General features: G+C 39.4%; 1 protein-coding gene across 3 annotated transcripts in view; it reads right to left on the bottom strand.

Annotated features, from left to right (window-relative positions):
- adamts18 (ADAM metallopeptidase with thrombospondin type 1 motif, 18) overlaps window positions 1-14,296 on the bottom strand; it is a 57,770-nt gene that overhangs the window by 37,301 nt on the left and 6,173 nt on the right. For 2 of the 3 annotated variants that reach the window (XM_063480229.1, XM_063480222.1), the window contains exons 4-10: window positions 7,606-7,882; window positions 5,256-5,467; window positions 4,350-4,433; window positions 4,071-4,230; window positions 2,465-2,570; window positions 1,525-1,662; window positions 1,281-1,434 (exon numbers count right to left, since the gene is read on the bottom strand). In XM_063480229.1, coding sequence (XP_063336299.1) covers window positions 1,281-1,434; window positions 1,525-1,662; window positions 2,465-2,570; window positions 4,071-4,230; window positions 4,350-4,433; window positions 5,256-5,467; window positions 7,606-7,882 — 1,131 coding nt within the window. Of the gene's footprint in view, window positions 1-1,280; window positions 1,435-1,524; window positions 1,663-2,464; window positions 2,571-4,070; window positions 4,231-4,349; window positions 4,434-5,255; window positions 5,468-7,601; window positions 7,883-14,296 lie in introns of all 3 variants that reach the window. The other variant, XM_063480237.1, reaches the window with a different exon arrangement.

The raw sequence follows: 14,296 nt of genomic DNA, 5'->3' as shown, positions 1-14,296 counted from the left end.
CTTTGCTTGATAAGCCCCCACTGCCTCTGACAGACTTCTCCACAGTGCTTCTGTGTCGAGACTAATCATTGAACTTCTTTAATGAAACCGGCTATAATTGTATGTGTCATCTGACCCAACAATACAGAGACAGAGCAAGCGAGTGAGCACAGAGGGAGAGCTGGGGTCGAGAGACAGGCGGCAGAATCTGGCAACTGGCCCAACTGCAACTGGCAACGAGAATGGAATCAGAAAGGAGGGAGTGAGGAAGCGGGACAGACAGCTCCCTGGTGTGTCCAAGACTTAACCTTATGCAGATCTACTTCACTGACATAGAGCAGGTGGGTGACCGCTATGGCATCATGCTGAAATTCCTTATACATGATAATATCAGGGACAAGAAAAAAGTGTGAAAAGTGTGAATGGAACCCTCAAATCCTCTGTTAATCAGCATGCAGGTTAATATACCACCTGCCAACTCCTACACAGGTCTAAGAAATGCAAATATAGTATTTGATCTTTTATTATGGAAACATAGGAGGAATCTGGGGAAGTCGTGAACAGCCAAGGCATCGTCATGTGGGCTAATGCCATATATACGACTTGGCAAAGTCAATTTCCCAGCAATTACAGCCATGCAAGAAGAAAAGCTTGAGGCATTTTAAATAAAATTTACATGTGAATCAACATCACTGAATGCACCTAGCATAAAGCCTTATACCAAAACAACAAGGGTTTGATGCAGACTGGGGTGGTGGTATAGGGACCCATTCAAATGATGGAATGCATTTTAATGAAGGTCAAATGTGTGTGTGTGGGGGGGGGTTAAGGTTGCTGATGTAAAGATTGTGCTAGTTAATAAAGTGCCAGTTTAGCACTGGATCATTAAGTCTGTAAAGCAGATAAATTCCAGCTCCTATATGGTCCAGGGGTGCCCCCTTCTCACTACAAGGAACTGTAGCGATTCTCAGTGTTGGCAAAGAAACATGTGAAAAGTAAATGGTTAAGGACTGTTGGTCCATGTAGATATACAACCATGGATAACACTGATCCGTCTTCTTCTTTCTTTAGTGTAAGGAAATGTTGTTTGTTTCCTGGTCTGGGATGTTATCAAATAAAAGATATAATAAATCACACTCGCTAAAGCCAGAAAAAAGATGTGTTTTTTTTTTATTTCCCGCAGCAACTCAGCATCGTGTGCGCAGCATGTTACAACTGTTTTTGCAGTTGCAACATGTTGAAAAAAAAAAAAAAAGTAAATGGAGATCCAATAATTCTGACAAATTAGGTGATTACTCTACCTTGACAAAATCAAGACTGCATAGTTTGGCTTTGGAGCCAAACTGCCATTTGCACTGTGTGTCTGCTCCATAAAGCTGCCCGGGAAGCTCTTCGGGATACTTGTACTGACCGATCTGCTTGGGTTCATCCACTAAACAGGATGCCTGGGCTGTTCTGGTGAACACAGAACAGTACCTGTGTCAGTGAGGAAGAAAGCCAAATGCATGACTGGTAATGTTAACAATCTGCGTTAACTGGGCTTACCCAAGAAAGCGGCTAAGGTACTGCCGACTGCAGGTGGACCAGGAAAAGACTCCATTGTTACCAGCGAGAGTAGGGGACATAATGTTACCCTCAGTCTTACGGCAAGGGTTTCCCTCCCCATCATGGATCATACCAAAACTACAGAAAATGAAGATAAGAGACTTCAGTCGCAATGAGATATACGGTAAATACATGGACTTGCATGTATTGTAAGCTGTTTGTGAGTAAAGCTGAAGTTTATGGTAATAATAATTCACATTTTGATACTGAGACAAATTATTAAATGTTACAGGATTTTAAAGAAAATGAACATGAATTCTTTAAATTGGCTTGATTTAACTCATTCTGATAGATTTCTATGTAAAGACCCTGCTGATGTCATTGCTTCCCCCTTTTTTCCAATTTGTTATAACAGTTTGCTGCATACATTGCAACATTTTCTCCCTTCTTTGATTCATTACCATGTCATATGTTTGACACTTATGCCGTTTTCAAATTGTCAGTGATTAATAGCTTTAGGATACTTATGTGTATGGATATTTTGACATATTATTACCCAGGTGAATACACTTAATTCATAGTTTGTTTTAAGAACATATGAGGCACACAGAAGAGTTTTACCGCAACATGACATCTACACATATCAAAAATAAACTGCCTCCAGTCCCACCGGTAACGTATAAATATAAACACAGAGCTGCACTGCCTTGGGTAGTTTCCATTATTCTCCCATAAAATGTCATGGAGTGGATGAAGTAGGGGTCTAACGTAATGCTCTTATTTCAGAGTGTGTTTGTTTAAATCAGACCACATCTGTCACTTAACACAAACAACATCCACAGACAGCATAAAGCCAATTAGGCTGCCCCTTCCAAAATGACATTACATTCTGAGACAGTCTCATCTGTTTTAAGTCTGCTGCTCTTTCTTCTAAACATACTTATGTCCAGACTCATGTGCAATGGTGAAAGCCAAGCCAAGTCCTGTATCCTCATTGATCGTACAACTCCTGTACTTACTGCACATGCCACTGATGGGGGCAAAACCTGCAAATACAACAAGGAGAGAAAAGTTATTTGAAAATCTGGGCTACTTGAAAATTCAAAAACAAGCAAGATAAAACCCCAAATCTGTATCATATTCTTGTTCTCTTACACTGAGCGCACAATCTGTTCTGACAGTTTGTAAAGACAACAAATATGTGCCACACATGTATCTTCACGCACGTGCTTGCCTGGAAGGGGAATCTCACAGAACTGCCAAGTGCAACCTCAGATGTCCTGCCCAGTTTAGTTTAAATTAGTTCTTAGACTTTGTTAGCAATCAGCACAGAGGACTACTGTTAACTGTGTAGCAGATAGCACCAGCACAGTGACTAACTACCCACATGTGAGATTTTTCTGTAACTGATAAGCTGATGAGGAATCTTTACTTGGGGTTTCTAATTTTCAGGAAGCAATTTCTTCCAGTGGGCCCAAAAATATAATAACCAACGTCAATATTTAGTTGTCAAACATAGCTTGTTAGTCTCAGTTTAGAGAACATTGGTTGGATACATGTAAATTATTACAACTGTGAGCAGCTGCCTTTAAAATGGTTGCTTCAAAAATGGGGACCATCTTTGTGACCATTCACAGACAACTGAAATCTTTAAAGTGAACTTGGTGTCTCAAGACAGCAATAAAACAGTTTGATAATATGGAAATTAAATGAGATAACTCAGTGAAAGTTGCAAATCTGTAACATACACAGAATTTCACATTAAACAGAAATCCCCTTTGGTATTGTGCCAGGAAGGGAATCAAGCTACCTGCTATGTTGACCCCTTATAATAAAGGAGAGTCCAGCGAGAAGCTTGAAGATTTGGAACATAAATTTAGGACAAATATTGAGGTTGAAGGTGAGTATGCTCAACCTCTGGGTGACCAGTTGGTGGTCATAACTATTTGTAACTAATTGTAAGGAAGTTGCTGTCCTATTGTTAGTCCAGTATGACTGAGCCACTAGAATAAAAGAGACAGATGTTAAACATTAACATTAATGGTTCAGCTTTGTTTTTCATTTAGTTAAAATATTTTTGGTTAGACCCTACTTTGTTTTGTTACAGACAACTTTGGCAGGATATTTTATAATGAGCTGTTTTCGCCTGAAGTGACAGCTCAAGTTGGTGTTTATACTTCAATCTGTTGACCTTCTTACATATCAACGCCCCTCTCCTTCTGCATGTGTCTGCATTCATACTGTCACTAGTTTTTTATGGCACGGCTTAATAATCTAGTAAAATATAGGGTTTGCTCATAGTGACAAATGACTGCCAGTCTATCTCTTGACAACTATTTTCGCTTCACCTGTCAGCCCTGTTATAATGTTTGCACCCACAGCATCGCATCTAGGCTGTTGTTAACCAAAATGTGACAACATTTAGCAATGCAAGGGGTTCTTAGTTGTCAGTGGTCCAGACAAAGTCACACTGTTGCTTTTCACATGCGTCTTTAAAAAAAAAAAAAGATCTTTGGCTTGTTAAAGTGAGCTAAGCCCTATCTCACCCAGAGTGTCACAGGGCTCATTCTTCCAGGAACAAATGTCCAGTCCAGTGAGGAGAACAGCATGATCGTGCCGTTTACCACCTTTCCCCACCAGGCCTGACTGCCATTGACAGAAACTGTTGAGGGACTGGTCAGCGTGATGATTTATGGTCAAGCCCAACTGGAATTGTAGAGAGAACAATTGAGATTTAGAACACAGCCACGGGTATTTTAATCAGTGTCAAGTTAAAAGCAGCACAAGTCAGGCAAGTTCTGCAGAGTTAGTGTAAATCTACTTACAGGGTCCTGCTCCAGGAGCAACAAGCTAACCACCACAATGTTGATATCATTCCCAATGGTGCCATCTTTGAAAAGGCTGGAAACCTGTAAATTAGTTGAAAATACTTGTTGGTAACATTCAAAGTTTTTGTCTCAGCATTTTGCAGAAAATATAGGGATAAAAAGATTATGTATGTGTGCAACAAAGTTTCCAAAGGCAGACCTGAACCACTGATAGTGTCATTATATAGGCATGCGTTGTAACCATTCTTCTTTGGGGAGAAACATAAAATGATTGAGTGAGGATTTGTGTCCACTGAGAGTTGTAGTCAGACGTTCACATTCAGTCACCATGGGTATGAGTGTCATGGTAATTTGTGAAGGGCATTCCAGAAGCTTAATCTTAACTTTCATTATCCAATCTAAAACCATTTCTGATGTGTGTTTGGGATCATTCTTCTGTTGAAACACCCAACTGTCTCCAAGTTTCAACCCTCCAGGTGATGATCTGATAATCTGAGGTGAATTTAAAGAATTTGGAAGTAGTCCTCCTTCATTTATTTTGACATATCCTAGTTCACACTTAAAATTAACTTGTGTATTTTTTTGAACAGAGGAAAGTGGCAAAAAGTTGCATTCAAAGTTGCAATCAAACAAATATCACAAACATAAAGGGTTAGCAAAGTTTTTGCACTTTTCTCTGGAGAAACGTTGCAAATTTGAATGCTTATAAAGTTAGCTTAGCACTTGTGTCTTGCCTCGCAGGAAATACTGATCTGTTGAGATCCTGCTATGTTAGGTAAATGAACAAGAGCTTTGAGAAACACAAAATTTCGACAGATTTCCTATTGAACGATTGCTACCTCATATGTTCTGTCACACCTTGTCTTTCCAACACTTCCACTCCCTTATCTTTTTCAGCCCTACCATATTCATAACGGTGAGGACGTAGGTGGTGACATTCTCCCTGCCATGTTTCTCCAGCATCTTCCTGTCTGCCACAACCAGGGTCTCCACATTCAGACCTCCCACCCTGTTGGAAATGGGTGATCTTTTTTCCCTCCCTGGACCTTCCACCTCAGGTACCGCAAACTCATCAGGCATGATAAAGCGGTCCTCAGCAGGAGGCTTGGGTGCGTCTAGGAGGGGAAAAAGGGAGAGGCAAAAAGGAAGGGAGGAGAGACACAGAAAGAGGGAGACAGCATAAAGGAGACAGACAATGATACTCAGAGATAGAAAACTTGGCAGTGAGGGTCAAATGAATCAACTCTTTGTCCTGGCTCGTGCCAGGTGTTAAAAGTGCGTGCTCTGGTGTTGAAAGGACAGGAAATTCACTCCCCACGCTGCTTCCTATCATCACTAAAAAAACAATTGTTAAAAAGCCTGAGGGTTCAGTAGCTTCAGGCTAGTGTTGCACTTTTAACTGGACACAACAACTTGAAATGCATGTTGATAAACATATAATGCACTGAAATGGAGTGTTCTCAAATATTTAATACAGACATAAATCATCATAATATATGTACAGTAAGATCAAAAAGTCTGAATACACCAGTGAATGCAGCATAACAATTTGAATGAAAAGCTGAATCCCTGGAAAACTGAATTCCAGAATATTCCTATGTGGTATGATTTCATCTTACTTTTAGGATAACATGCACACAGGCTAACTTTTTAGGCTTTGGGGTGTGAACGAAGTCATTATTCTGCTACATTATGGAGCAGAATAATGATGGGTGTACAGCAACTTTGTCACAATATACTGCCAATATACTGCCAGACTGTGTTTCATGGTGGTGTCGATACTGTAGTATCATTTCTTCTCTATTTTTGTCCTCACATACAAAACCGTTTTACTGCCACAAATCTCAGACTTTATTAGAAAATTAAATCTTCTATAATCATTCATTGTGAAAGCTGCAAAGTTCTAGCCCACCTCAAGTCTTTGGCCTTATTTCCCATCCTGACATGCACTTTAGAGACCCTTTTAATCATTTGAGACTACGACTACACAGCCTTTCTTAGAAGAATACTTTTGCTGACTGCAGTCTTGCTTTCTTTATTTAGCGAATTCTGCAACTATTATTAGATTTAGCTTTTCTATCTCCCAGTGAACAATGCTTGATGTATTAATGTAATCACTTTTGGTCTGCCTGATTGTGTTTTAGATACAACTTATCCAGTTTCCACGCAGCATTTTAGAGTGTAATGCGCTTCCCCCTCAGAAACCTTCAGTCTAGACACAATTTGACACTAAAAAAGAACCTCCTTGCTTGGAATAATTTGACTTGTGACAATTTCACATGGATCTGGTGCCGTGTTGTCCAGTCTCACAATGTTAATTAAAAAGCATTCAGTTGGAAATTTTAGGCACAGCTTTGTCTATAGCAGGTGAATGATGGCTGCAGGTTGATTTACTTGAACAAGCCTTTGCTGAGCAGATCAAATTCACCTTAGTAAATGCTGCTTCAGTGGAAAGATACAACTTCAGGAATTCTGATCTTTTCTTTTTGATTACTGACTTTAAAATAGAGCAGAATCAGAAATATCAGAATCAGACTTTCTGAACCCACAGCACATACACATACAATTAGATCTACAAAGTACAAGTTAAAACCTGTTATTATAAAGTGTTATAAACCTCTATGGTGATGCTTTTTGTTTCAAAATGAGATATTATATTAGTTAGCATTCCATGTTGGTTTCACTTGTTTTATCAGAGCCTTCTTTATCCTGCCAGAGTAAACTCTGAACAGAATCAAACATAATGTTTAATTAGAGATGAAAGTAATAAAGGATAATCAGTTAGTTGAGCCAATGACTTTGTGTGTAGTAACATGAAAGCTCAGAATAAATAACAGGAGATTAAGACACAGGTTCTTTACATGACAGTTCACATCTTGTATTTAACTGTTTAGTTTCAAAACTGGACAGTATGTGGCTGGCAGAAAGAATGAATATTTCCTTCACCTTGAACTGTACATTTTAAATACAACAGCAGTAATGTTTAAGAAGTTAAGACTGTAAAAGTGTCCTATTTAACATGCAGCACATAAATATTCTGTACATATGCAAGCCACGCAGTTTAATGGTAAGATGAAACTTGTGTTATGAAAACACTGAATAGCTGAATAGATATAAAGGATAGAAATGCTAGTCTACCAGATGTTACACACCTTACATAATATCGCATATAATATATAATAACATATATTATATAACAATTATATATATATATATGTAATAAAGGAAAGGAATTTAAGGTTCCCTTACATACATTGCTTGCGGCGTCCACAGAAGTGTTGCCTCTGCACCTTTCCATGCTGGTTGTCATGATGCTGCTGATGATAATCATGAAGGTAAGGGTTGCCAGGTCTAGAAGAACTGACGTCAGAGGGGCTTCTGGATCTTCTGTGGACAATGTGCTCTGCTGAGCGCTTGTACAGTACATGCGGGTGATGACCATTGGGGGCACTGTAGTTGTGTTGTCTGGCCAGATGTTGGGGTAGAGGGGCGATCAAATACTCCTCCTGAGACACACGGATCAACCCTGACTGCAAAACACACACAAAAGTCCATCACAATAAGTAGAAAGGGTTACAAGAAAATTCTTCTAGATAAACTATATAATAAGAGTTAAGACAAAATATATTTGACAGATTTGAACTGTATTTTACAAAGTGTACACACAAATCACCTCTACAATGGTATTTGAGTCCACACTGCCAAGCTTTGTCAAAGCCTCAGTGTAGCTAAAGCAGCTGTTTCTAGAAATCCTTTCTACTGTATCACACATATCACCTCAAGATCCACCCACCACAACCTCACTCATTCTTCAAACCCAAACTCTATCCTAACATTAGGCAGATGTGCACTCTAAGAGTTTACAGATGTTAAGGAGAGAAAAGGTCTTATTTAACTGGAAGATAGAACACCGTGAAATTACTGGTGGGGGGATTTTTAAGAACTGGGATTTGTTTTTAATTGATTTCAACAAAATCTAAACTGTGTGCGCAACTAAAATGAGATCACTCGTGGTTAGAGCCTTACTTCAAAATATAATTTACTGAAAACAGACAACATTGCAGCACTTCTTGCTGACATAGTCATATCACTGCCAGCATTTGATTTCTTCCTGGGTTTGTTTTTGATATAATATTTGTCCAGTGTACTGTGTGTTTTCTCAAAAGTTTATTGTTCATTCAATTCAAGTCTAACAGGAAATATTTTTGGAACTGATTAAGATAATGGAAGTCAAGTAAGAAAGAGAATAAATCCAAGAAAAAAAGAGATCTTTTAGTGCTGGAAATGTTTATCATCTTGGCTTTTAAATGGTAAGTAAAGTGCCTTTTTCTTTACTCTCCTGACACATACTTCTCACATTTTATTTGCGACATAGCAAACTAATGATTTATTAATGTCACCTCTACTTGAAAAGAATATAAAAATACAGGCATGCTTTGAATGGCTGGAGAAAAACTCAAAATGTTAGGATGCGTGACAGGCTTTGCTTGCAGGGTTCGTCCCCAGACACATTATGAACCCAATCCAATTGTCCTGCCTACCATAATAATGTCAAAGCAGTGTTTTGGCGTGCAGTTTTAATCGAGTAGTCTTAACCGGCCTCAGAACGAGAGATAAAGCTACTGAACCTTAAACATTCCGTCTGACCATGGTATTCTACCTAATTCACTCTGCAACTCTACAAATGTACACAGAATAGCTGTGCAATCAATCAGGCGCACACTCACTGCAATACACTCACTGACCCAGTGACCTATGGCCTTTTTGTGTGTCATCTAACTCACCATCTGTGTGTGTGTGTGTGTGTGTGTGTGTGTGAGAGAGAGAGAGAGACAGAGACAGAGAGAACTAGCGAGAGAGAGAGTGACAGTACCCTGCTCCTGTTGAACTGACCCCATTCCGCCCAGACTAGCAGGTGGCAAAATAAACAGAGGCTGGACAAAAGGGAAGCCATGGTGAGGCTCTTGTTGTGAAAACAGTGCCTGGATATGTGGCAGACTGCCATCATCAAGCCCATCTATTCATCCATCGAACCATCCATCTCTATAACCATCCAGCTCCCAGTTGATCACCCAACTGTCCATAAATCATCTACGTCTTCCATCAATCTTGGTGCAACGTGATGTTTTACAGGAAGCTAACTGTCAAATTTTATTATCTTGACTATATGTAAGGTCCACATGGTCCAGTGGCTGGGAGTTTTGTTCTGCAATCTCAATAGTTTGAAGCCCAGCATATCAATACATGCCAAAACAAACCTTATGCTAGATACTCCACGACTACTTGCTCCAGCTGTATTGCACTGTGAACACATTGTGGAAAGAAAATTTCCCTCTGGGTCATGAATAAAATATATCAACTCAAAGAAATGAATTAAGAGAGAGAAAATGCCCTTGGCAAAAATTGACTGTGGCTTCCTAAAATAGTCTGGAATTCAAAACAGAGCTAGAGAAGGTCAAAGGAGGTGTCTCCAATCAGCACACACCGCTGTCGCCTCTCGTTTACCCATCTTTTCATCTGCCTGGCATTCAGCACATACCTGGTCTGTAAAAACATACACCTAATCAAATATTCCTCTTTAAAGATGAAACACTTATTTATTTATTATTTATCTTTTTTCTCCTTCAATTAAATGATAACAGTTTAATCATGAGTAAGACATAATTTCACATTTTTTCCCCACTGAAGCAACGCATTCAGAATGCCATGATGTTACAGATGAAAGATCTCTTTATAATAATGTAAAGCCCTTACCTTACAATGCAAAGCAATGTAAACAAATTCATAATGTAAAGTCACCATGAGATGACAAGTAACTTTGTAACCATAAGAGTCCTACATTAAAATTAAAGAAACCCAAAGATCTGAACTTGATTAGTGCAAAACTCACATCCCTGCTTGTGCTCTGTTTCTCTCTCTCTATAGCTGCGTCACCAAATCTGCCAGCTCTCCACTTTCTTTTCCAGCAGATAGCAGATGGAAGAGTCTGTGATGATAATGACAGGAAACGAATTCCATCTGCAACAATGGTTAAAATATGGTTCTGTGTCTGCTTGTGTTTTTATGTCAATGTATAGATTGAACTTTCTTTTGTCAGCATGTTTTGTGTTTTAGTGAATACCAAAGTATGACGTTATAGTAGACTTTTAATGTTGGACACAGCTGCCAACACCGCATACACAAAGGAGTATGTTGCAAGGCGTGAGCACTAAGTAAGCAGAGCATAAATAGGCTTTTCAAGCGCAATGACAAGGTGAGAGGTCAGAGAAGATTACTGCGTGTTTACACACTGAAGTTGAGTGTGCTTTAATATGGTGGGATCATGCTCAAAGCTCATTTGCTCACACTCAAACTCCCATTTTCCTCTGTTCAACCTGCTTTTCTGCTAGCTCTCAGGTTTTTATTGAAAAGAATGTTCGATGGTGCTTTGGACAAGTAAGGACTTTGTTTTGCTAAATTACGGATGTTTGGCTAAGTTTGTAATACTGGGGAGAGTCTATCTCCCCTGACACTCCACAAACCTCTATTGGTGTAATAATGGATATATTAAAAAGCTGGATATAACACTGAAAGTCTGCTTTGTTGCCAAAATTTTCCCAGTTGTCTTTTGCTGCCCAAAACTCTTCTGCAGCCGAAAAAGAATTTTCCCATAGACCACAATAAGAAAAGACACCTCCAACTGTAACACAGGCCATTTTTTCTCCCTTTCTATTATGAATTTTTGATCCGCGGTGGTTTCATATTTGTAAAGCTTCGCCAACGTCTACAAAATTTTTGCTTGGTGATCCTGACATCATCACAAAATGCAAACTTTATGAGATTAGTTGGAATCTACAAGCAGGCCAGTGAATGTGCAGTGGGCAGAATAACACTGAAGCAAAGTCTATTTTTGGTCTATTTTCCAGGCTACCAATTTTCACTCAAATGAGCATTTTTCATCTTTTAATCCGTAAACAATTCTAGGTATCAAGCATGTTTTATTTACTTTTACATGTAGTTGTAAGAGTGACTATTTCAAGAATGTAACCTTTGCAGCTGTCATAAGGCCAAGTTAGACTAATCAGATTAAATAAAGATAAGCTTCCTGCCTTGTATGTAACATCAATCGATTAGTGTCAGATTTGAACCCTTCTGGATGTGTGAAAATGGCAACAGCTTAGTTATCTAGCATTACACATATAGCAATAAAATCAGAGCGTAATGCTTTCAAATCTTACTCGTCACCCAAAGCACTTGTGCTATAGTTTCTTATTCAGTAAATTGATAAAGCATGAAAAACATGCTATGAAAAACTAAATCTAACCTATGATTGATCTTGCATTATGCAACCCAGTTCTTCTAGTTCTTCAGGCACAATAAAGACTAAAAGTTGCACTACCTCAGCATCTGTTGCCTTGACCACTCTGAAATCTTTATTGTGTATTTTCCGAGGGAAACATAACACTGCTCAAAATGCCAGTACCATTTGAGGGAAGCACACTGCTCTTGTACTCATCTATAGATTTACAGATGAAATGACAGATAAGCTGATACTTTTTCAGGCACAATCTTCAAAGACCACAGAAAGGCCACCTGTAAAGTTGATAGAGAAGACCTCTACTTATCTCTCTACATTAACACTTGTAAGACCTTACTAGATTAAAGGGATGAACACTCTCTGCTAAACACCACTTTAGTTTTCACCCCACATTCACACATTTCTCATAACGTCACAGTCAGATTACAGGTTCAACAAAGTCACCTTCAGTCAGCAAACTCGCTATTTTGTACATGAGAAAAACTTCTTCATTTCCTTGGATAAAGTCAGCACAAGCACAAGCTCTGTTTCTTTAACAGCACAACAGTCATGGTAGACGGCAACTTTAGCTTGTCTCTGTATAAACTGCAGCCTCTTTTAAAGTTCCCTACCATGATATTATAAGGCAAATGAGTAAGTGCTTACATGCTGTTTAAGACTTGGGACGAGCGGTGAGAAGCCCCAAGCCGGTGATTACTGAGCTCTAAAGCACATCTGCACTCCAGCTCAGCAAAGAATCACGTGAACACAGTGTGTGTGGCGAAGAGGGGAAAAAATCACACAGGAGCAAAGGAGAGCCCTCAGGCATCTAACTAATTCAATAGAATCACAATCTGAGTAATTATAGTCTGCTTATGTGAATTATGTGTGTTTAAAATGGGGTAAGAAATGGGTAAAGAAGAGATGTTAATTTCGGAACTGGGATCAAAAGAAGAAAAGAGCCAAGCAGCAATGACAGGGCAGAACATTGGTTGAATTTCTCTATGTTTACTTTCAAATGACTGTATTTCCCAGCACAGTGGAGTTTTCTTATAAAAAATTACTATCACTGAATTGGACCTGGACTATTTACAAACACTCTATTAGTGATAGCATATATGGATAACTCTCTTCATGTACAGCTCATTAGAATCACAATGTGTCAATAGCCTGAGGTCACGCAGCCCTTGTTTACCCACACTAATTGCCTTTGAACAACCTACTGACACCCTCTGAGCATGTCTATGGAACAGAGAAGAGGTGGGCACACACAAAGTGAGAAACTGATGGTGTTGGTTGAGTCTTTTGTCGGTTGGAGCCCTTGGGCATGGGCTCGCTCAATTATCCCATGTAGACACAGCAGGGAACAGGAGGGCTACTCCCACACCAGTCCATAAAAATGGAAATGTCCTCTTTCAACGTGCCATTACTCTCTATAAGTGGGTTACAGTGCAGCTTTAGCACTTGTACTAACTAATATAGCACTACTGTGTTGCAAATGAGGCAGGAGTGTAATTCAAATCAATTCAAAGACTCTGTATAAGTCCCAACAGCAACAGCATTTACAAATCACTTTTGGCATAGCGCAAGTTTGAACTGCATGCAGTTGTACTACCAGACAGGCATGCAAAAGATTACAACATGCTGACATCCAAAGTCACAGGTATTACAAATATCACACCTATACCATAGCTCTCTCCATTACAGGTGTACGTCATGAGTCTTAATGAAGTTTTGAGGAACATAAATGCAAAAGTGAGTCATGTTACTTTAACTGATTTATCTGTGATGATATCTGAAAAGGGTTTTATTTACTGCTCATTACTCTATTAACGAGGCAGTTCTAAGTTTTCTTCAGGTCTGGACTGTTTTATAGCAGCACCAGTCAATGTGCTGCAGTGGTGACAACAGTAGGTCAGATTTGATGTATGGCCTCTGTTTGTAGAAGTTGCAGCATCCACTTGAGCACTTCAACAGTGGCCATTAGTCTTGTGTGAGAAAGACCTTGCACAGTGTAGAAAGGACGTACAAGCACACACACACCATCCCACACCCATGCTGAGAGCCTGACCCCCTCTCCTGCTGGCATCTAACAGCGGGCACTACATCACTGTCAGCATCCAGACCACCAGGGAAAAGCTCCGGGCCACTCTACTCGTGTAGCGCCAAGATCTGAGCTCCTCTGTGGCCCGGCCCAGTCGCTGAATTATGGCCAAGCCAGGGAAGTATGTTGTAGTGGGAAGATGTTCCAATTTGCTGGGCTTTACAGATAATGGACAGGTACAAATAGCCCAAAAGTTGTCCGGAAATCGGTCATTCAAGTGTCACTTTAACTCTCCAAAAGCCTAAGGGATTGGCAGCACACATCATGTACTGTCTACATTCCAACCCTGTGGATGAGTAATCATATGCTGTCTCAGCCCCATTAGGAGTCTAACAGGATTACAATATGTTGAATATTCAGTGCAAGCAAGCATTTCAATGTCCTGTTTGGCTAAATAGTGTCATTTTCAGGTTTATTTTCCCACACAACATCTTTGGGTACGACTAACTTTTAAATCATCAATATTCAATTAAAAAAAACAACCAACTCTTGACTGGAATTTGATGTCAGCAAAAATTTAGCAAGAGACGATGTCACATTTTCACAAAAAGAAATGAAGCTCAA

This window comes from Pelmatolapia mariae, linkage group LG1 (genome assembly GCF_036321145.2).
Source record: "Pelmatolapia mariae isolate MD_Pm_ZW linkage group LG1, Pm_UMD_F_2, whole genome shotgun sequence".
NCBI lineage: Eukaryota > Metazoa > Chordata > Actinopteri > Cichliformes > Cichlidae > Pelmatolapia > Pelmatolapia mariae.
The sequence above is the reverse complement of the archived record's forward strand: the minus strand, read 5'-3'. Positions and strand labels throughout refer to the sequence as shown.